We start from the raw sequence: 23,527 nt of genomic DNA, 5'->3' as shown, positions 1-23,527 counted from the left end.
ACAAACTTTCCTACATCCATGACCTCTTTATCTGTCGTACTCTCCATCTGCTTGCCCTAACTGAAACTTGGCTTTACCCTGAAGACTCTGCTTCAGTTGCGGCCCTATGCCATGGAGGTTTTCTTTTCTCCCATGCTCCTCCCCCGGTTGGCCACGGAGGTGGTGTCAGGCTACTACTTTCACCCTCTTGTAGATTTCCACCTCTTTGTCCACCTCAGTCTCGCTGTTTTTCTTCCTTCGAAGTCCGCTCCTCTACCTCTCCGATTAGCAGTCATTTATCGACCCCCAGATAAGTCCCTTTCTTCCTTTCTCACTGACTTTGATGCCTGGCTTTCCTTCTTTCTTGAACCTTCATCTCCTTCCCTCATTCTTGGGGATTTTAACATTCATGCTAATGATCCCTCTGACTCTTATGCTTCTCAGTTTCTTGCTTTAACATGCTCTTTCAGTCTTCAACTGTGCTCCAGTTCCCCCACTCACCAGAATGGCCACTACCTTGATATTATCCTGTTCTCAAGCTGCTCACTCTCCAGTTTCTGTGCCTCAACTCTTCCCCTCTCTGACCATCATCTGATAACTTTCACACTTAAACACCCTCCTCCCCAGTCCCTTCCAATCTTATCCAATACATTTAGGAATCTTCAGGCTACTGACCCTTCTACTCTTGTTTTCCAGTGTTTCAAATCTCTTCTCTACCACTATGTTATCCAAGTCTGTCAATGAGGCTGTCTCTTCCTATAATACTATTCTCTCCTCTGCTCTGGATACTCTCGCTCCTCCCATTCCCCGTTCTGTAAAATGTACCAAACTCCAGCCTTGGCTGACCTCTAGAATCCGCTACCTATGTTCCTGTGTCCACTCTGCCGAACGCCCTTGGCTGAAATCCCGTGCCCATGCTGACTTCATACATTTCAAATTCTTGCTGAACTCCTTCCAGTCTGCTCTTTTACTTGTTAAACAGGTCTATTATATCCAGTTGACAAATTCTCTTGGCTGAAACCCTCGACGTCTCTTTGCCACACTGAACTCTCTCCTCAAAGTGCCTTCACCTCCAACTCCCCTTTCACTCCCCCCCCAGACTCTGGCTGAGTACTTTCATGATAAGGTTCACAAGATTAAACTTGAATTCTCAACCAGGTCACCGCCACCTCTCCTTCCCTTAGTCCATTCTCTCAACCCTCCAACCCCAGCCTCCTTTTCTTCCTTTTCTGAAATCACTGAAGAGGAAACTACACATCTTCTTTCCTCCTCGAAACTAACTACCTGTTCCTCTGATCCTATTCCCACCCATCTACTTAACACTATCTCTCCTACTGTCATCCCTTTTATCTGTCATATCCTCAATCTTTCACTTTCCACTTCGACTGTTCATGATGCCTTCAAACATGCCGTAGTCACACCACTCCTTAAAAACCTTCATTGGACCCTACCTGTCCTTCCAACTATTGCCCCATCTCCCTCCTCCCTTTCCTATCCAAGATACTTGAACGTGCTGTTCACCGCAGTTGCCTTGACTTTCTTTCATCTCAAGCTATTCTTGATCCACTTCAATCTGACTTTCGCCCCCTTCATTCAACTGAAACAGCGCTTGCTAAAGTCTCCAATGATCTGTTCCTGGCCAGATCCAAAGGTCTCTATTCTATCCTCATCCTTCTCGATCTATCTGCTGCTTTTGACACTGTTGATCACAGCCTACTCCTTGATAACGCTGTTCTCACTTGGATTTCAGGGCTCTGTTCTTTCCTGGTTTTCTTCTTATCTCTCCCAGCGTACCTTTACTGTATACTGTATAGAATGGAGGAGTAGCCTAGTGGTTAGTGCAGTGGACTTTGATCCTGAGCTACTAAGTTTGATTCCCACTGCAGCTCCTTGTGACTCTGGGCAAGTCACTTAACCCTCCATTGCCCCTGGTAAAAAATAAGTACCTGAATATATGTAAACCGCTTTGAATGTAGTTGCAAAAACCTCAGAAATGCGGTTTATCAAGTCCTATTTCCCTTTCCTTCCCTACTCTAGTGGATCCTCCTCTACTTCTATCCCACTGTCAGTTGGTGTACCTCGGGGATCTGTCCTGGGACCTCCTCTTTTCTCCATCTATACTTCTTCCCATGGTATTCTGATCTCATCCCGTAGTTTTCAGTATCATCTTTACGCTGATGACTCCCAGATCTTCCTCTCCACACCAGAAATCTCAGCCGAAATCCAGGCCAAAGTATTAGCCTGCCTGTCTGACATTGCTGCCTGGATGTCTCGGCGCCATCTGAAACTAAACATGACCAAGACTGAGCTTCTTATCTTTCCCCCTAAACCAACCTCTCCTCCTTCCCCATTCTCTATTTTTGTGGATAACACTCTCATCCTTCCTGTCTCATCAGCTTGTAACCTTGGGGTCATCTTCGACTCCTCCCTCTCCTTCTCTGCACATATTCAGCAGACTGCTAAAACCTGTTGTTTCTTTATTCTATAATATCACCAAATTTCACCCTTTCCTTTCTGAGCACACTACCAGAACCCTCATCCACACTCTTATCACCTCTCGCTTAGACTATTGCAACTTATTTCTCACAGGTCTCCCTCTTAGCCATCTCTCTCCTCTTCAATCTGTTCAAAATTCTGCTGTACGACTAATATTCCGCCAGTGTTGTTATGATCATATTAGCCCTCTCCTCAAGTCACTTTACTGGCTTCCTATCCATTTCCGCACACAGTTCATACTCCTCTTGTTGACCTATAAGTTCATTCACTCTGCAGCTCCTCAGTACCTCTCCACTCTCGTCTCTCCATACATTTCTCCCCAGGAAGTACATTCACTGGGTAAATCTCTCTTATCTGCATCCTTCTCCTCCACCACTAACTCCAGACTCCGTTCCTTTTATCTGCTGCACCATATGCCTGGAATAGACTTCCTGAGCCGGTACGTCAAGCTCCATCTCTGGCCGTCTTCAAATCTAAGCTAAAAGCCCACCTTTTGTGTGCTGCTTTTAACTCCTAACCCTTATTCACTTGTTCAGAACCCTTATTTTATCATCCTCACTTTAATATTCCCTTATCTCTTGTTTGTCCTGTTCGTCTGTCCTAATTAGATTGTAAGCTCTGTCGAGCAGGGACTGTCTCCTCATGTTCAGGTGTACAGCGCTGCGTACGTCTAGTAGCGCTATAGAAATGAGTAGTAGTATGGAAACTCTGGCTGCATGAACTAAGGCCGGGGTTGGGCTGGCTTGTACAGTCTGAGTCCCGTATATAGCGATCTGGTTTAGGATGGGCTAGAGAGAGCTTGGACCCAGACTCTAGTGGTTTGGAACATGAACACAGTGCCAGGCAGACTATTGTGGTCTTTGTCCCGCAAATGACAAGATGAATTTGGATAGACTGGAATGGGCTTTGATGGCTCCAGTAGTTGGAACATAAGGACAGAGCCAGGCGGACTTCTATGGTCTATGTCCTAGAAACACCAAAGACCGACCATAATCAAGTATAAGTATATTATCACGTTCATTGTTGATTTAAATCTTGAATTGATGTGACTTTTGGGCAGACTGGATGGACCTTTCAGGTCTTATCTGCCATCACTTACTATGTTACTGTGTAAATACAGATAATTCATTTTGTTTACAAAAGTCTGTCACTGTGACATCGGCAGTAATCCAGTACCCCCTTTCCCCCCCCCCCCCCCCCCCCCCCAAAAAAAAAAATAAGGTAGTTTTACAGTGCAAACATTTTTGAATGTGCAAAAATCGTTGAGTGGTCACACTAAAGTCTGTAACTTTGCCGTATTTAAAGGGAAATGGGACTTGATATATCACCTTTCTGTGGTATTTTGCAACTACATTCAAAGTGGTTTACATATATACAGGTACTTATTTTGTACCTGGGGCAATGGAGGGTTAAGTGACTTGCCCACAGTCACAAGGAGCTGCAGTGGTAATCAACCCAGTTCCCCTGGGTCAAAGTCCGCTGCATTAACCACTAGGCTACTCTTCCACCTCATTCCACTTAGCACATAAATGTAGATAGTAACATAGTAAATGACAGCAGATAAAGACCTGTACAGTCCATCCAGTCTTCTCAACAAGATACTTTATATGTATACCCGAATTAGATTTGTCCTTGCCGTTCTCAGAGCACAACCATGGAAGTCTGCCCAGCACTGTTCTTGTACTAAGTTCTGAAGCTAACATCGAAGCCCCTTAAAATTTACACTCCAGCCCATTCTTATCTATTCAGTTACAATCAGGGCATAGACCGTAGAAGTCTGCCCAGCTCCCGTTTTATTTCCCCAATTACCGATGTCGCCACCCAATCTCCACTAAGATTCTGCAGAACCATTCCTTCTAAACAGGATTCCTTTGTGATAGTAACAACAAAGCTGTAAAATTTCACGTTGAAATTCCAAAGGTTGCTGATAAAACAGGAAAAAAAACTCTAGGGGGTTACTTTTTTTTGCCTCACCCTGTATATGGTCGAGTAGAAACTTAAATGTCCATAATAGGGATAACTGTATGCTTTGACAACTGTATTGACCAGTAGGATTTGCAATTTCCTACCAAGTACTGAAATTTTGTACATCAGTCCAGGAAATGTTTTCCATACATTAGAGAGCTTCTAATGAATTGGATTAACTGTGTTTTATTGCATGACCTGGCAGCTCCTTATCTTTTAATATCATTAAAATTTTGATATCATTAAAGACTAGAATATGAAAATATCCTGGAAGAGAAAAGATCTTTGCAGGACTTGTATGACAATCTGCAAGAAGTAATGAAGTTTGAAATAGATCAACTGAAACAACAGGTTCAAGAGGACAAACAAGAGAAAGCAGGAATGAAAGCTGAATTTAACGTAAGTTAATCTGCTTGAGCTAAAACTAAGCCTGATGACATTGATTCCTGTGGGGAGAATTTTGTATTTTTATAGGTAGCATTTCATTTAAGAAAGTAACTAAAACTGTCAGGCCGATATTCAAAAGAAGTTTTACATTTACTGACAGCCAATAAATTTAAACTTCATCTGGATTTTTGGCCTGAAAATCCCTGTGAAATGGCTGATACCATCCATTAAAGAGGGGAGGAGCAAGGGAGGAACAAAAAGTGACCTGAATAGTGGTACTTGCCAGCCGCTATTCAGATAAGATATATTTATTTTATTAGGATTTATTTACCGCCTTTTTGAAGGAATTCACTCAAGGCGGTATACAGTAAGAGTAGATCGAACATGAGCAATAGGCAATTACAGCAGTAAAAATATTCAAACAATACAAAATATAGCACCATGTCAACACAATATGTAATAGAACATTATAACTGGTAGTGAAGGGGCATGCTAAACAGGGCTGGTGCAACACAATAAGCCTTGTAAACTCTGCAGGGGTGGGGCACTGGTGTTTGTTGTTCTAACCACTAGGCCACTCCATTTGTATATAGGTATTTTCAAGCTCTACTTAGGAGGTCAAAATTCAAACTCATGGCTGCTGTTTGAACATGTGGATGATGATTATTATATTCCGAATATTCAGCAGCCCTCTCAATTTTTAAGTACAATCACTATTAGGGCTGCATATTCTAGAAACACTTAATATGCAGTCCTAAAAAATGGATAACTTAGGAGTCATTTTACTAATCTGCAGCTTAAAGTGGCCGTAGTGTGCCCTTATATGTTTTTTCCTGCGATCTAAGGCCATTTTTACTACAGTAAAATGGCCGAGTTTCTTTTCTTCCTATTAATAGCCATGTGCTTTAGCACTTACCGACACCTCTTTTGTACGCAGTAAGGGTTCACATGGTAATCCTGCAGTAATCAGCGCTCAGTAATATAGCTGCACTAACTGATTAGTGTAGAAACTCCCACTATCCAACTCAGACACGTGTCTGCGATACAACTAAAAATATTTTAGCATGTGGTTTGCGTGCACAGATCAGGAACTTACCGCCGGACGCCTGAGCATGTCCCGCGGTAAGCACACACTAGTGCTTACCACAGCTTAGTAGGTGGACCCCTTACTGTTTAATTATTTGACTGCTTTTTGTGTGAAGCCCCTAAATGGATAAATTTCTCTAGATAGTGGCAGAATATCACCACTATCTGCGTTAATTTTGGCTCCACCTGCTGAGCATGCCTTCTGACTCTAAAGAGAAATTTTGACTAGCCATTGAATTATCTATTAGTAGGCATTGAATTAGAAATAAAAAAGTACTTGTGGGGTTAGCATTCAGTGCTGACTGAAGAAACATTTTGAATGTTGACCTTTTATGTCCAACTGTGCCAACATATGTTTGTTTCAAATCAAACAACCTTAAAGTTAGGAGCATAGGATAATCAAAATAGTCCAAAAAACCTATCGGAATGAAAAACAGAGAATCTGCAATAAGAAACTTTCACACACAGAATATTAAAAAGTGAATGATGTCTGATCCTCAGACATGGAGTTCAAACTGACTATATCAGCCTATAGACATAATACTCCGAATTTGTCAATCTTAGTATTGTTTATCCACCAATAAAAGGAACTGTGGAGGATGCGGACAATATAAATATCCTATATAATAAAAAGCACCTTCAACGTTCTGAAGCTGACTCCAAGAAAGTGAAGCCTGAAGCATTCGTGCTCCTGCTGTATCCATCTCCTGAAATGACGTCATGTACTTCCGTGTTCGTAAAGACCAATCACTGAAAGGGAATGCTGCAGAGTTGCCAGGCAACGGATTGCGACGTCACACGCATGAGGGTGTCGTCGTCCCTCCCTCCCTCCCTTCCTTCCAGTTCCAGGCCCCCTACCTCCAAATTTTAAGTCAACTTCACTTATGAAGTTGGGTTTACGGCGGCTGACAGCAGCAGTGGTAAAAGGCATGAAGGTTCGACCCTTCTCTCTCTCTCAGCTTTGGTCCTGCCTTTGCGGAAACAGGAAATGAGGGCGGGACCAGGGTGAGAGAGAGCAGGGCCGAGCCTGCACGCCTTTTATCGCTGCTGCCGTCCGCCGTAAACCCGACTTCGTGAGTGAAGATGACTTTTAAAATTTGGAGGTAGGGGGCCTGGAACTGGAAGGGAGGGATGACGACACCCTCATGCGTGTGACGTCGCGTTCCGAGAGGGGGGATCCTGGAACTCGGAAGGAGGGGGAACCTGAAACTCGGTCCCCTGGAACTTGGAGGGAGGGGACGAACCTGGAACTTGGAGGGAGGGGGGGACCCTTGTCAAGCCGTTGTCTTGACTTTCTTCACAACCTATTCTTGACCCACTCCAATCTGGTTTTCACCCTCTTCACTCTACTGAAACTGCACTTACCAAGGTCTCTAATGACCTGCTACTGGCTAAATCCAGAGGTCTCTATTCTATCCTTATCCTTCTTGACCTATCTGCTGCTTTCAACACTGTTGACCACACTATACTTCTAGATACGCTGTCCTCGCTTGGATTCCAGGGCCCTGTTCTTTCCTGGTTCTCCTCTTACCTCTCACTTCGTTCTTTCAGTGTTCACTCTGGTTGATCCTCTTCAACTTCCATCCCGCTTTCTGTTGGTGTGCCTCAAGGTTCTGTCCTTGGACCCCTCCTTTTCTCCATCTATACCTCTTCCCTTGGTGCCCTGATTTCATCCCATGGCTTCCAGTACCATCTTTATGCTGATGACTCTCAGATCTACATCTCCACCCCTGAGATTTCAACCTCAATCCAGGACAAAATCTCAGCCTGCTTGTCCGACATTGCCGCTTGGATGTCTCAAAGCCATCTAAAGCTAAACATGACCAAAACTGAACTTCTCGTTTTTCCCCCTAAACCCACCTCCCCTCTTCCCCCTTTCTCTATCTCTGTTAACGGCTCTCACATCCTCCCTGTCTCCTCGTAACCTTGGAGTCATTTTTGATTCCTCTCTCTCCTCTGCACATATTCAACAGATCGCCAAAACCTGCCGTTTCTTTATCTACAACATTAGGAAAATTCGCCCCTTCCTTTCTGAATACGCTACCAGAACCCTTATCCACACCCTTGTCACCTCTCGCTTGGACTATTGCAATTTTCTTCTCACTGATCTTCCACTCAGCCATCTCTCTTCTCTCCAATCTATTCAAAATTCTGTGGCACGTCTTTTCTCCGAGGACAAGCAGGCTGCTTGTTCTCATGACTAGGTTGACGTCCACGGCAGCCCCCACCAACCGGAAGAAAATTTTGCGGGAGGTCCCGCACGCAGGGCACGCCCACCGCTCATGCACGGCCGTCTTCCTGCCCGTGCGCGACCGTTCCCGCTCAGTTTTTTCCTTTCCGCGCTGGAGAGAGACGTGTTCACATCCCTCTCTTAGTCAGCCCCGGAAACCGGATTGTGGCCTAGCTCATGGTTTTTCTTTATTAGTGTACACGTTCACGTTATTTTTTCTTTAAAAAAAAACAAAAAAGAGTCTTCCTCGTCGTTCCTAGTCGCAAGGCGCGTCGTTGCGGCCTTCTGGCCGCGCGGTCGTTTCTTTCTTTTTCAGGTGTGCTTTTCACCGCCACCATCGACGATTTTGACTTCGCCGACGCGATTTTTCCGTCGATGTCCTCGAAGGTCCCGAGCGGATTAAAAAAGTGTGGTCGGTGCAGCCGGCAGATCTCGCAGACCGATACTCACGCTTGGTGTCTCCAGTACCTCGGCCCAGAGCGTAATTCCAAGACGTGCACCTTGTGTCTCGGCTTAAGGAAGTGGACGCAGGTGGCGAGGCAAGTTCTGCGGGACCATCTTTTTGGAACTTGCGCCGGCCCTTCGACGTCGACGGCCGGGTCTTCGGTGCCGGTACCGATGTCGATGGCGTCGGCACAGACTATGGCATCGACCCCAGGAGCACAGGTACCTTTGGCCTGCCGGCGACGGCGGAGGTGAGCGGCCCCGCGGGCAGTCTGCCCCGGCCACTCCTGCTGCTCAGGGCCATCGGGACCGAACCCTGTCTGATCCGATACCTCGAGGCCGGGGGGGGCTCCACCTCCTCATTCCTTCCGCGGAGCGCCGATGACGGGCATCGAAAGAAAGCCAAGAAGCACCGTCATCGGTCGCCCACGACGCACGGGACTGGCAGTTCTGGGACATCGAGGGACGACTCGACGCCCAGGAAGCTGCAGTGCCGGGAGGCGCATTCCCCCTCAGTCGAAGAGGTGTCGCTGCGCCGGTCCGCGGGTATCTCGTCACCGTCTTCTGGACCCGAGCAGCTTCCAGCACTGACACCCACACCAGCCCCCCTGCCTTTCCCGACAGCGGGCCTCGACGAGTGCCTCCGAGCCATCCTTTCCGGGATCCTGGAAGGGCTGATGCGCCAGGCTCTACCGGCACCGGGGGTGCTTGCGCCCCCAGCGCCGTTGATGGAGGCGCCGGTGGGCTCTGGCCTGATGCTGAGGCCTCCGACGCCGCTTGCGGCACCGGTGTCGACTGCCACTCAGGTGGAGTCGACGTCGATGGAGCTTTGTCCCCGCCGGCGTGGTAGTCCACCGCTCGACGCCATCATCGAGGACGTGGTTCCTCGCAGTCGAGACGGGCCCGGTTGCGGTCTAAGCTGAGAGAGCTCATGTCCGACAACGAGGAGGAGGCCTCGTGGGGGGAGGGGGAGGACCCCAGATATTTCTCCTCAGAGGAGTCTGTGGGCCTTCCCTCCGACCCCACTCCTTCACCGGAGAGGAAGCTCTCGCCTCCTGAGAGCCTCTCCTTTGCCTCCTTTGTTAGGGACATGTCTATCAGCATTCCCTTCCCCGTGGTTACTGTGGATGAGCCGAGGGCAGAGATGCTCGAAGTCCTCGACTATCCATCACCACCTAGAGAGTCTTCCACGGTGCCGTTGCACAATGTCCTTAAGGAGACACTGCTTCGGAACTGGTTGAAGCCACTATCTAATCCCACCATCCCCAAGAAAGCAGAGTCCCAATACAGAATCCACTCAGACCCAGAGTTGATGCCTCATGACTTGGAGTTCGAGGGATACCGCCTCGGCGCCCCCTGGGCAGGAGTCTCGCACTCTGGACTCGTTTGGGAGGAAGGCCTACCAATCTTCCATGCTCGTGACCCACATCCAATCATACCACCTCTACACGAGCATCCACATGCGGAATAATGTACGGCAACTAGCGGACCTGGTTGACAAGCTCCCTCTGGAGCAGTCTTGGCCATTTCAGGAGGTGGTCAGGCAGCTGAAGGCGTGCAGAAAGTTCCTGTCCAGGGGTATCTATGACACCTGTGATGTTGCATCTCGAGCTGCGGCCCAAGGTATAGTGATGCGCAGACTCTCCTGGCTGCGTGCCTCTGACCTAGACAACCGTACCCAGCAGCGGCTGGCAGATGTCTCTTGCCGGGAGGGATTACATTTTTGGTGAGAAGGTCGAGCCGTTGGTGGACCAACTACACCAGCAGGAAACCGCTCTCGACAAGCTCTCCCACTGGACGCCTTCAGCATACACCTCAGCAGGTGGACGTTTTTCCCGGGCCCAGCAGGCTGCACCCTACGCCTACAGCAAGCGTAGGTACACCCAGCCGGCCCGAAGGCCTCCTCAGGCACAGGGACAGTCCCAGCGCGCTCGTTCCCGTCAACAGCGTGCGCCTAAGCAGCCCCCTGCACCTCCACAGCAAAAGCAGGGGACGGGCTTTTGACTGGATCCATGGGAACATAGCCGCCATCAAAGTATCCGTGCCGGACGGCCTGCCGGTCGGGGGGAGGTTGAAACTTTTTCACCAAAGGTGGCCTCTTATAACCTCCGACCAGTGGGTTCTCCAAATAGTGCGGTGCGGATACACCCTAAATTTGGTCTCCAGTCCACCAAATTGCCCACTGGGAGCCCAATCCTTCAGCTCCCATCACAAGCAGGTACTTGCAGAGGAACTCTCCGCCCTTCTCAGCACCAATGCGGTCGAGCCCGTGCCACCTGGGCAGGAAGGGCAGGGATTCTATTCCAGGTACTTCCTTGTGGAAAAGAAAACAGGGTGGATGCGCCTCATCCGTCTGGGGACACGTCACTTTCAGTATTGTGTGCTACCCTTTGGGCTTGCCTCTGCACCATGGGTGTTCACGAAGTGTCTCGTGGTGGTTGCGGCGTACCTGCGCAAGCTAGGGGTGCACGTGTTCCCGTATCTCGACGATTGGCTGGTGAAGAGCACCTCAGAGGCAGGAGCTCTTCGGCCCATGCAGTGTACTATTCACCTTCTGGAGCTGCTGGGGTTTGTGATAAGTTACCCAAAGTCCCATCTCCAGCCAGTTCAATCTCTGGAATTCATAGGAGCTCTGCTGAATTCACAGACGACTCAGGCCTATCTTCCCGAGGCGAGGGCTCAGAATCTCCTGTCCCTAGCTTCTCAGACCAGAGCGTCTCAGCAGATCACAGCTCGGCAGATGTTGAGACTCCTGGGCCATGTGGCCTCCACGGTCCATGTGACTCCCATGGCTCGCCTTCACATGTGATCTGCTCAGTGGACCCTAGCTTCCCTGTGGTGCCAAGCCTCCAGGAATCTAGAAGATGTCATCCGCCTGTCCATCAGTTGCCGCGCTTCGCTGCACTGGTGGACAAATCGGACCAATTTGACCCTTGGACGTCCATTCCAAATTCCGCAGCCCACGAATGTGCTGACGACGGATGCATCTGGGGTGGGAGCTCATGTTGATGGGCTCCACACCCAGGAACAAGATCTTCAGATCAACCTCCTGGAGCTCCGAGCGGTCTGGAACGCACTGAAGGCCTTCAGGGATTGGCTGTCCTACCAAATCATCCAAATTCGGACAGACAATCAGGTTGCAATGTATTACATGAACAAGCAGGGGGGCACCGGATCTCGCCCTCTGTTTCAGGAAGCCGTCAGGATGTGGCGTTGGGCCTGCCAGTTTGGCATGCTTCTCCAAGCCACATACCTGGCAGGCGTAAACAACAGTCTGGCCGACAGACTGAGCAGAGTCATGCAACCGCACGAGTGGTCGCTCCATTCCAGAGTGGTACGCAAGATCTTCCGAGAGTGGGGCACCCCCTCGGTGGACCTTTTCGCCTCTCAGACCAATCACAAGCTGCCTCTGTTCTGTTCCAGACTACAGGCACACGGCAGACTGGCGTCGGATGCCTTTCTCTTCCATTGGGGGAACGTCCTCCTGTATGCTTATCCTCCCTTACCTTTGGTGGGGAAGACCTTACTGAAGCTAAAGCAAGACCACGGCACCATGATTCTGATAGCGCCTTTTTGGCCCCGTCAGATCTGGTTCCCTCTTCTTCTGGAGTTGTCCTCCAAAGAACCGTGGAGATTGGAGTGTTTTCTGACTCTCATTTCGCAGAACGAAGGAGCGCTTCTGCACCCCAACCTTCAGTCTCTAGCTCTCACGGCCTGGATGTTGAGGGTGTAGACTTTGCTTCGTTGGGTCTGTCTGAGGGAGTCTCCAGTGTCTTGCTGGCTTTTCGAAAGGATTCCACTAAAAAGAGTTACATTTTCAAGTGGAGGAGGTTTGTCATTTGGTGTGAGAGCAAGGCTTTAGAACCTCGTTCTTGTCCTGCACAGAACCTGCTTGAATACCTTCTGCACTTATCAGAGTCTGGTCTCAAGACCAACTCAGTAAGGAATCACCTGTCACGTCTGTGGCCGTGACCACCCTCATACTTACCCTGTTTCTGGGAGTCAGTGGCTGTGCTGGCTTCTGCTTGTCTCTGTGTCTGTCTCTGTCTTAGTTTCTCTCTGGCTCTGTGTGCTGATTGCCCTACTGAATCTCACCTGTGTGGGCTTTGCCTCTTCCAAGATGGCTGCCGCTTCCTCCTCCTTGCCAGTATCCAAGATGGCTCCCGCTGTTCCTTCCTATGGGATGACTGCTTTGTGTGTCAAGCCTCTGTTTGGTTGCAAGGTGATTGCTGCACCTGTGGCTCTGGTGTTGAAGGGCTTTATTAGTGACTTGGAAACTACAGTCCTGGCTTTTGCATTGCCATTCCCTCCGCAGTGCTTTAGGTCCCGAGGTTAGTGTGCTGTTAGCACCGTTTGCTTTCCTTGTCTTTTGCTCTGTGGGTTTTCAGCCCTTCTGTGTTTATTGTTCTGTGGGCTTCCTACCCTTCTGTGTTATTTGCTCTGTGGGTCTCCTACCCTTCTGTGGGTTTTCAGCCCTTCTGTGTTTATCGCTTGTGGGTTTCCAGCCCTTCTGTGTTTATTGCTCATCTAAAGGTCCTGGTGTATAGAGTGCTCTGTACACAGTTTCAGTGTTTGCTCTGTGTGAGTTTCTTTGTTTGACTAGTTAGCTTAGGCACCGTCTGGCTTGTAGCCTGTGCCTAACGCTGCTAGTTCTCTGTGTTTGTTTCCAGTGCTTGATTAGTTAGGTTCTCTGTGTTTGTTTCCAGTGCATGATTAGTTAGTGCTAGTTCTCTGTGTTTGTTCCTAGTGTTAGACTAGCCAGCTTAGGCACCGTCTGTTTGTTAGCTTGTGTACAGCTTTCCTAGTTCTCTGAGTTTGCTCTGTGTTTGTTCCTAGTGTATGACTTGGTAGCTTGGGCACAGCTTTGCATTGTCAGCCTGTGTACAGCTTTCCTGTGTTTTGCTTTATGTATGTTTCGTGTGTATGACTGGTTTGCTTGGGCATAGCTTTCCTACTAGCTTGTACAGTTGACTAGTCTTCTTGTGTTTAGCCTGCTGGTTTTCTGTGTGTGTGTCCTTTGCTTCTGGAGCTTCTGCCCTTGTTCTATCTGTTGCCAGTACTCCTTGACACTGAGGCTCCAGCTGTAGTCTTGTTCCTTGTCCTGACCATTGCTTTGAACCTGCCTACTGCCAGAACCCGGACATTCCCTGCCTGTCTGCCTTGCCATCGCCTAGGGGCCAGGGGGCACTCCTGGACCTTCATTCCTGCGGTTCCTATAAGCCCTACCGGCTGCCAGAACCTGAGGGCTCAACCCGAGGGGGAAGGCAGTCAAGTGTAGGTGAAGCCTAGGTCCAGTCCGGGTTCCAGTCCAGCGGGTTTCTCTCCTGTATGTTCCAGTCCGGTGGGGCCACTCCAGTGTGTCCAGTCCAGCGGGCCCCACTCCAGTGCGCGCCCGTCCGGTGCGTTCCAGTTCTGAGTATTCCTGTGTAGAACTCCACTCCGGGGTTCCAGTCCAGTCTTGTCTCCTCTCTACCTTGTAGGTGATCTTGCCTGCCACTGCCGCTCCACGGTAGTGGTCCAAGGACTCACGAAACCAGTGCTCCCGGGGAAGAAGCCTGACAGTGTGCCAAGGTCCTCGTGCACGCGACATCACCTTAGTGCAATTAGTGCTTACCATTATCGTGTAGAGGGTAAAGCGATCTCTGGAGAGCCTTTAGTCATTCGATTCATGAGAGGCTTGCTTTTGTCAAAGCCCCCGTCAAGCCTCCTGGGATCTCAACGTCATCCTCACCCAGCTGATGAAACCTCCTTTTGAGCCACTGAATTCATGCCATCTGAAGTACTTGACCTGGAAGGTCATTTTCTTGGTGGCAGTTACTTCAGCTCGTAGAGTCAGTGAGCTTCAAGCTCTGGTAGCTCATGCTGCTTATACTAAATTTCATCATAACAGTGTAGTACTCCGCACCCACCCTAAGTTCCTGCCAAAGGTGGTGTCGGAGTTCCATCTTAACCAGTCAATTGTCTTGCCAATATTTTTTCCCAGACCGCATACCCACCCTGCTGAGCGTCAGTTGCACACATTAGACTGCAAGCGAGCGTTGGCCTTTTATCTGGAGCTGACACAGCCCCACAGACAGTCCGCCTAATTGTTTATTTCTTTCGACCCCAATAGGAAGGGGGTCGCTGTCAGGAAACGCACCATCTCCAATTGGCTAGCAGATTGCATTTCCTTCACTTACGCCCAGGCTGGGTTGACTCTTGAGGGTCATGTCACGGCTCATAGTGTTAGAGCCTGGCAGCGTCAGTGGCCCACTTGAAGTCAGCCACTAATGAAGAGATTTGCAAGGCTGCGACGTGGTCATCGGTCCACACATTCACATCACATTACTGCCTCCAGCAGGATACCTGACACGACATTCGGTTTGGGCAGTCGGTGCTGCAGAATCTGTTTGGTGTTTGAATCCAACTCCACCCTCCAGGACCCGATTTCTTTTGGTCAGGCTCCACTCTGTTAGTTGTTCTTCATAGGTCAATTTCTGTTATGCCCTCGCCGTTGCGAGGTTCAATTGACTTGGGTTTTTGTTTTGAGTGAACCTGAGAGCTAGGGATACCCCAGTCGTGAGAACAAGCAGCCTGCTTGTCCTCGGAGAAAGCGAATGATACATACCTGTAGCAGGAGTTCTCCGAAGACAGCAGGCTGATTGTTCTCACCTACCCTCCCTCCTCCCCTTTGGAGTTGCGTTTTCCTCATTCCTTTGCTTATCATTCAACTGAGCGGGAACGGTCACGCACGGGCAGGAAGACGGCCGCACATGCGCGGTGGGCGTGCCTTGCGTGCGGGACCTCCCGCGAATTTTTCTTCCGGTTGATGGGGGCTGCCGTGGATGTCAACCCAGTCATGAGAATAATCAGCCTGCTGTCCTCAGAACACCTGCTACAGGTATGTATCATTCGCTATTTTCCGCCAGAATCATACCCACACTAGCCCACTCCTCAAGTCACTTCACTGGCTCCCTGTCCGCTTCCGCATACAGTTTAAACTTCTCGTACTGACCTTTAAATGCATCCGCTCTGCACTGCAGCCCCCCATTACCTCTGCACTCTCATCTCTCCCTACATTCCTCCCCGTGAGCTCCGCTCACTGGACAAATTTCTCTTGTCGTTCCCCTTCTCCTCCACTGCTAACTCCAGGCTTCGTTCCTTTTCTCTCGCGGCACCTTATGCCTGGAATAGACTTCCTGGACCTATACGTCTAGCTGCATCTCTACCTGTTTTCAAATCTATGCAGAAAACCCACCTTTTCACTGCTGCTTTTTTTTCTTTTAGCTCCTAGCCACTACTCAATTGTCCCTTCCTTCCTTCCTTCTCACCCATTACTTCCCTCACCCTTAACTGTCTTGTCTGTCTGTATTATTTAGATTGTAAGCTCTTTTGAGCAGGGACTGTCTCTTTGTGTCACGTGTTCAGCGCTGCGTGTGTCTGGTAGCGCTATACAAATGCTAATATTAATAATAACTCCGAGGGAGGGGTTGACCCTGGAGCTGGGAGGGAGGAGGAGGACGACCCTGGAACTCGGAGGGAGGGAGGGGGGCCCATGGCACACACTCTATCTCTCTCACAGACACACTCGCACCCAGACTCACTCTCTCTCTGTCACGCACACACACACACACTCGCACATTCTCTCTCTCTCACACTCTCTCTCTCTCTCTCACACTCACTCTCTCTCTCCGAGAAAAACCTTGCTAGCGCCCATTTCATTTGTGTCAGAAATGGGCCTTTTTTAACTAGTTTTTAAATAGTCATACAGCCCAAGCATTATATGCCCAAACCATTTGGAATCCAAGTAAATGAATATTAGCTCTCCTTTAATGGGATAGTGTGCTATGTTCAATGCAATCAAGCTTAAAAGTCAAAGGTTTCCAAAAATGTATGAACAATTGCAGTAGCATCAAACACTGGAAGAATTATAATGAAAATAAGAAACACCACTTAGAATGTTAACCACTGGTTACAAACTTATAACCAGTGGTTAAAATTCTGTTCTTTCTTGAGTTCCAACAATCTTCATAAATCTCGGTTCTAACTGCAAGGATCACACGGGTGCTTTTTCCAGGTGTACTTTTTAATTTGAAGCAGCACCGGGTTTCATTGAAACTGTCAGGTACCAGTGGGTCAGATGTGAGCCAGTCAAGTTTCAAGGCTTTTTGAACTCCTGATTTCCTGGTTTTTCATTTTGATAGGAGCTTAAATTTTTTGAATCATATGTTTCCTAACAAAATAGCTAATAGTCTTTTTACTCTGCATACTGGGTTCAAAGCAATATGAATTTCTATGATGAGAAAGGAGGAGGGTAGTGGAGATGGGTGGTGGGTTTGTTTGAATTGTTTTTGTTTGTATTTTAAATTGTACTTGTATGATTATGCACTATACTGTACTGAACAGTTGTATTTACTGGAAACGCATAGAAAAAAATGAAATATAGAGGCATCTTTGTTTTAATCTGTTTTAGAATCTGTTAACACTTTTGGCAGCGGAAAAAGAACACCAGTTGAAGCTAACTTCACAGTTGCAAGAGGACAAAGAATCCAAGTCCAAGTGAGTGTTTCTCAGTCCTGCATTTGTATGTGGTCATGTGATGATGGTGCCCATAAGCACTGTTTCAAAGTACTAAAGGAATCCACATTGCTTCTATCAAACACCTGTGGATGACTCTCATATTTTTCTAGTAATAAAGAAATCTAATACTCATTTTTCTAGAACTTCTGTAAACAAAGGGGCACTCCAGGTGCTGCTGAAGCTAAGTGAACTTGTTCTGTCCTTGTGGTTCCTCAGATAAAGAGCAAGCAACGTGCTTCGGGCTCAAAAAGATAAATTTGTAACTCAGGCCCAGGTGCACTATACCTTTACTGGCCCTTAACGAAGAAATTTTCAACCGTAGCATGCATCAAAGGCCATTTTCCGACAACGCTAGCAGCTAGTGAAAACGTTATGCAAACGAGAAACTACCATTGAAATGTGGACAATTCGGAATGCACTAACCATACCGATGCTTGCAACGAATCATTTACCGTCAGAAATTTAATGTGAGCTCAGACCTGTCGCTAAGGCCTGAGCTGTCATCTCCCCGCTGCCCCCTGCACCATAAAAATCCAAGCTGCCATGTTTAAACGGAAAAGTGAGATAAAAAAAATAAAAACACCACAAACACGTGGCTCCCCGCTTTCCCCTGCATAAAATATAAAAGCTTTACAAACATCAAAAAAAGGATCGGGAGGTGGCAAAGGCGCTCATCAGGAGCGTCCTGTATGGATGGCCTTGCCCCCCCCCCCCGCCCGAAGTCACCGCTGCTCCCCCCCCTCCACCGGACCCCCCCCCCCCTCCGCCTTAATGGCCGGTGCAGCGCCTCTCACCTGTGTGTGGAGGCACTGCACGGGATGGAACAGCTGATCGTCGATCGCTTCTGCCTTCACCGACGTCTCTCTCCTTCATCCTGTGCCCGCCCTGCTCTGACATAAGTAACCTACGTCACCTACATCAGGGGGGGCGTGGCACGGGGGCGGAGGATAGTGGGAGGTGGAGCAGTGGTGGGAGAAGGAGAAGAGAGAGACAGGAAGGGAGGGGGGCCCGGCGCTGCAAAAGTTTTGATTTTTATGAGTTTTTATTTCATACAGGGAGAAGCGGGGGGGAGCAAGGCCGTCCATACAGGACGCTCCTGATGAGCGCCTTTGCCCCCTCCCGATCCTTTTTTTGATGTTTGTTGAGATATTTTATGCAGGGGAAAGCGGGGAGCCACATGTTTGTGTTTTTTTTTTTTGTTTTGTTTGTTTTGACATTTGTGGCATGCGCAGAGCAGCCAGCATAACGCTTGGCTGCTCTGCGCATGCTTTAGGGGCCGATTACCGACGGGGATTACGAATCTTTGACACATTGTACTTTTCAATACCGCACCGAACATGTGCGACTTGTTTTTTTGCTGCATGCTTCGTTTTTTCAAATTCGTTAAGGACTTTAATATTTTAGATTTTTTTACGTATGGTTGATGCATCTGGGCCTCAGTACTGTACAACTCTCTACATACAGATTTGTTATAATCGATAATGGAATGTTTACCAAAACTAGTATAAAAGTTAATGCAGTGACAAAAAAATTACGGTTTCAAAAGTGCAATCCAATCATTAAATAGTCCAGGGTGTTCCGAAAACCACTTGTGTGTCCTCTGTTGCTATTAGTGACTCACTGTAAGTGGTTAGTCTCTCTCCGGAATGGTTCTCTTCTCACCATGTGATTATATACTCTCCAAAGGCTGCAGTGACAGATTTCTCCTTCACAAAAAAATAAAATGTTGCTAACCACTGAGGATCCTCCACTACTCAGGGGCGTAGCTAGACCTGACTTTTTTTGGGGGAGGGGGCAGTTAACATGGGGGGGTGGGGGCAGTAGGCATATAGACGTGAGTAGTGCTTGGTATACTCCTAAATAATGCCTCAGAGTGCACTTGATAACGGATTTCCAAGTAAAAAGTCTGTCCTGCATCAACAAACATGCACGCTTATAGAAACCTTGGAAGCACTGACATTTTTAAAATGAAGTTGCATTATCCCATAACATAAAACTTTACCATTATAGTAGATTTGAATCTGGTGAACCTTTCAACTCATATCACAGCATCCTGGGAAATAACTTCAGTGTCACATATCCCTCAACTTTTGCTTTATAAGAAATATAAATACTTTATTAAGCTTAATAAAATAAGTCGTCTTGTCCTTCCCTCTGGTTCTACTGCTTTCTCTCCTTTCTGAAGCTGACATGAACCAGTTCGAGTCCCTGGAGTTCCTGACAGTGTTCCGTCCACCCCCTTCTCCTTCTGAAGAGGCAGACAAATAAAGGATCTTTGTGAAGTAACACAAAATCCTACAAAGAAGCTTCTCAGAGCCTATGTAGCAAGCTTAACAGCACCAATTCTGAACACACAATATCAGTAACTGTACCTTTAAAAAGGTAGCAGTGAATATACAGAACCGCTATATGCTTCCTATTGGAAAACTAGACAAATCAGACTCCTATGGATCAACCCACTAATTACATGCCAGCAGAACCTCTCACCTTGGTCACTCAAAGAACACAGATCAATCCTCACCAATTACAGAATAAAGGACCAAAATTAGAAAAGGAAACACTGAGAAATCACATTCTCTGTAAGCAGTACAGCACAGGAGAAATAAAGATGAAAAGGTTACCTGCTGTAGGGAGCAAAATTACAAGTTCACTTTCTACCCCAAAATAAAACCCACAAATAAATTATCTGGATACCCAAGAAAAGTTAAAAACTTGTGGGACAACAGTGAGCTGTATTTTCAAAGCATTTAGACTTAAGTTACATAGCAACCTACGGAACTTTGTAAGCCTAAGTGCTTTGACAATGAGCCCCATAAGTATATAAGTATTGCCATACTGGGACAGACTGAAGGTCCATCAAGCCCAGCATCCTGTTTCCAACAGTGGCCAATCCAGGTTACAAGTACCTGGCAAGATCCTAAAACAGTACAATACATTTTATGCTGCATGTCCTAGAAATAAGCAGTGGATTTTCCCCAAGTCCATTTTCATAATGTCTTATGGACTTTTCATTTCTTTTAGGAAGCTAGCAAAACCTTTTTTTAAACCCACTAAGCAACTGCTTTTCCATATCATCAAGCAGATCAATCCATAGACTGGTGGGTTGTGTCCATCTACCAGCAGGTGGAGATATGTGGTCATGTGCTACCAGGAAATCCTCAGTATTCTATCTAGCAGGTGTGTGGTCACACGCAGCAGCTCTGGCTTGGACTCCACGCCTATTTACTTAGGCTTTGTTGAGTACCTGGGTTGAGGGCTCTTCGTGAGCAAGTGCAAACCTGGTGGTGCCAGGTCCCTCCTTTTCTCCCCCCTCCCGCTGGCTCCGTTAAAATAAACAAACAAACATAACAATCTTGAAGCAGAAAAGATTTTACTTGCAGCTGCTCACTGGGACACAATTCGTTGCAGCTCCGAGCAAGAAGCAGGTAATTTTACCTTTTCCTAGCAGGCAGGGGGTTCCCCAAACGTTTCCCTCGTGGATCATGGCGTCGGATGGTAAGGGCTTGAAAAAGCGCTCCCCAGACCGCGATCGCGCGGCTAGTGGGGAGGCGCGGGGATCGGAGGCAGAGAAGCCCTTTTTGGGCGCCCTTCCGGACTTTGCTGATTTAGCCGTTCTTTCCTCCGCTGGGGCGTCGGCGGCCTTTCCCGCCTTAGGCGCCCATCCCCCGATGTCCGCCCTTCCAACGTCGGCCACCCATGCAGCTCGGACGGCCTCTGATATGGCCGCCTTTGAATTGGGCGGCAGTAAGAAGATGGCGAAGTTTAAGCGCCATGCTTCCCGCACGGCTCCTTCGCAGAGTGACGTGCCGGATGCCATTTTGGATGCGCAGCACGCCTCTCCCCCGCTCTATGGAGTGGAGGTTGAGAGTTCCTCTAGGGCTGTGGCCCAGGTTGCAGAGGTGCACAAACGGGGGTTTCTCTCCCGAGTTTATTTTGTTGCTCTGGAGTTTGGCTTGGCTTACTTGGCAGACTTGCTGTATGATGTTTTGAGAGCCTCGGCTAAAGGTATGTCTTAGACCGTCTCTGCCCGTTGATGGCTATGGCTTAAGCATTGGTCAGCTGACCATGCCTCCAAATCCCGCTTAGCCAAGTTGCCTTTTAAGGGCAAGCTGCTCTTCGGGGATGAGCTGGACAAGATCGTGATGGATCTCAGCAGTTCTAAAGGTAAGAGGTTGCCGGAGGTCAAGGCAAGGGCCAGCAGTGCTCGCCCTGGTTTCTCTAAGGGCCGTTTTCAAGAAGCCCGTCGGTATCGCCTAGGCAAGTCGGGCTTCTCCTCCTCCTCCTTCAAGCAAAACCACCCCACACCGGAGACTAGGTAATTCTCAGGCAAGCAGTAGGCTTCACCTGCTCTTGGCCACTTTTCACCCAGAGTTGAGCTCTGGGCTTCAGGTGGCCGGCAGGACTTGCTGGACAGGGCAGGACTGGATAACAGCAAGGAAGCAAAGGGACTGAGGGTCAGAGGGGAAAGGGAGGAACATGGGCAGCAAGGCAGGAGACTGGGCAAGGAAGGGAAAGCTAAAGGGCAGAACAGAAAGCTGCAGAACAGCCAATGAACAGGGAACAAATACTGACTAACAAGACACAGAACTAAGAGCAGCAAGCCCCAAAGCCAGAACACAGACAAACAGAAACTAAACCCAGAATTACAAACAAGAAACCAGGCAAGGAAAGCAAGCAAACCCAAACTAAACACAGACTAACTAGAAACAGGCAAGAATCTCAGGCAAACACTGGACTAGCAGAAGTGCAACAAGCACCAACATACCAGGGCCTTAGACGCAATGCAAAGGCAAAGGCAGAGAGGTTCCAAATGGCTAATAAGCCCAGCAGGCAGCTGAGACTCAGGTGCAACAATCACCAGGCAACTAAGGGTCGGGCAGCCTGGAAGATCCGGACTGGACTGAGCTGAAATCTGGAACGGGTGACAGCACACCGACAATCTAATACAGCCAGCACACAGAGACAGAACTAACTCACAAAGAACAGACAGAAGCCAGCTCAGAAGCTGACCACAGGAAATAAGGTGAGTCTGAGAGGGGTCACGGCCACAGACGTGACAGATAATGCCTATCTAGAATGGGAAAAAATGGGCTTCTGTGAACTCGGCCAGATGTATGAAAAAGGAAACATGATCTCATACACAGAACTATGTCAGGAACATGGGCTCTGCCCCCTATAGGCCTTCCAGTACTTTCAGGTGAAGGACTTTATTAAGCGCCGGGCGGAGGAAGAACTTAGTTTGGCCAAAACGCTATTGGAACAGGGAATGATGAGGGGGGGAGGGAGAGGAGGTATCACTAGACTCTACAAGGCCTTGTTGTTATGACACCCCAGTGGAACATTATACTGCCAAATGGGAGGCGGCCATGGGAATGACATATGAATCCATACAATGGGCACAAGCATTTTGATCTCTATTGCGAGTATCAGCCTCTAGTGCGATGACAGAATGGTCATAAGATTTTATACTGTTGGTACTACACACCAAGTCGCCTGGTGAAAATGTATAAAACAGGTTCTGTGCTGTGCTGGCGACAATGTGAAGAACAGGAAGATATGTGTCATATATGGTGGAAATGTGATCATGCGCAACAATTTTGGAATGAAGTAGTGAACCTTTTGAACAATGTAGCAGCAGTTGAGTACCCTGTGACCATGGACAGCTGTTTGCTACACTTTAAACCTAAAGGAATTAAACGAGCCGTACATCAGTTTGGTACTCAGCTATTTGTGGCAAGCAAGATGACTATTGCAGCTGCCTGGAAGAAACCAAGAATACCGGGCCTACAGGTAGTTTTGGAAAGATTGGACAATGTGAGGCTGATGTCAAAGCTTACAGCTTTAAGGAAAGGAACAATCGCCCATTACTTTAGAATTTGGGACATATACGATAAATGGTGTATGACACATAAGGAGGAGGTTTAGATGCAGGTCTCGAATCTATTGGGGAGAGGGGGAAGGGGGGATACAGGAATAGATTTTGGGGGAAACGATGTTTATATTCAATTTGTACATGTTAGAATTGTTAAGTCTGAGCCATAGAACCCAACAGAGCATATCCGCTGTCCTAGTGTCTGTGCCAGATGACTTGCCAGTTGGGTGGAGGTTGAAGTTTTTTCACAAAAGGTGGCCCCTTATCACCTCTGACCAGTGGGTTCTTCTGTTTCGCATACGCCCTCAATTGGTGTTAGAAACCTCCAAATTGCCCACCAACAGCTCATTTCTTCAGCTGTCAGCACAAGCAGGTACTTGCAGAGGAACTTTCAGCCCTTCTGAAGGACCATATGGTTGAGCCTGTTAATTCAGGGGAAGAAGGACGGGGATTATATTCCAGGTAGTCGCAGTGTCGCTACGCAGGCTGGGAGTCCATATGTTCCCTTA

General features: G+C 48.1%; 1 protein-coding gene across 1 annotated transcript in view; it reads left to right on the top strand.

The window, feature by feature from the left end:
- KIF15 (kinesin family member 15) overlaps window positions 1–23,527 on the top strand; it is a 1,036,090-nt gene that overhangs the window by 585,229 nt on the left and 427,334 nt on the right. Inside the window, 2 exon segments of the mRNA XM_030209299.1 lie at window positions 4,689–4,839; window positions 17,040–17,125. Of these exon segments, the coding sequence (XP_030065159.1) occupies window positions 4,689–4,839; window positions 17,040–17,125 (237 nt within the window).

The sequence above is a fragment of the Microcaecilia unicolor genome, chromosome 1, assembly GCF_901765095.1.
Source record: "Microcaecilia unicolor chromosome 1, aMicUni1.1, whole genome shotgun sequence".
NCBI classification, from domain to species: Eukaryota; Metazoa; Chordata; class Amphibia; order Gymnophiona; family Siphonopidae; genus Microcaecilia; species Microcaecilia unicolor.
The sequence above is the reverse complement of the archived record's forward strand: the minus strand, read 5'-3'. Positions and strand labels throughout refer to the sequence as shown.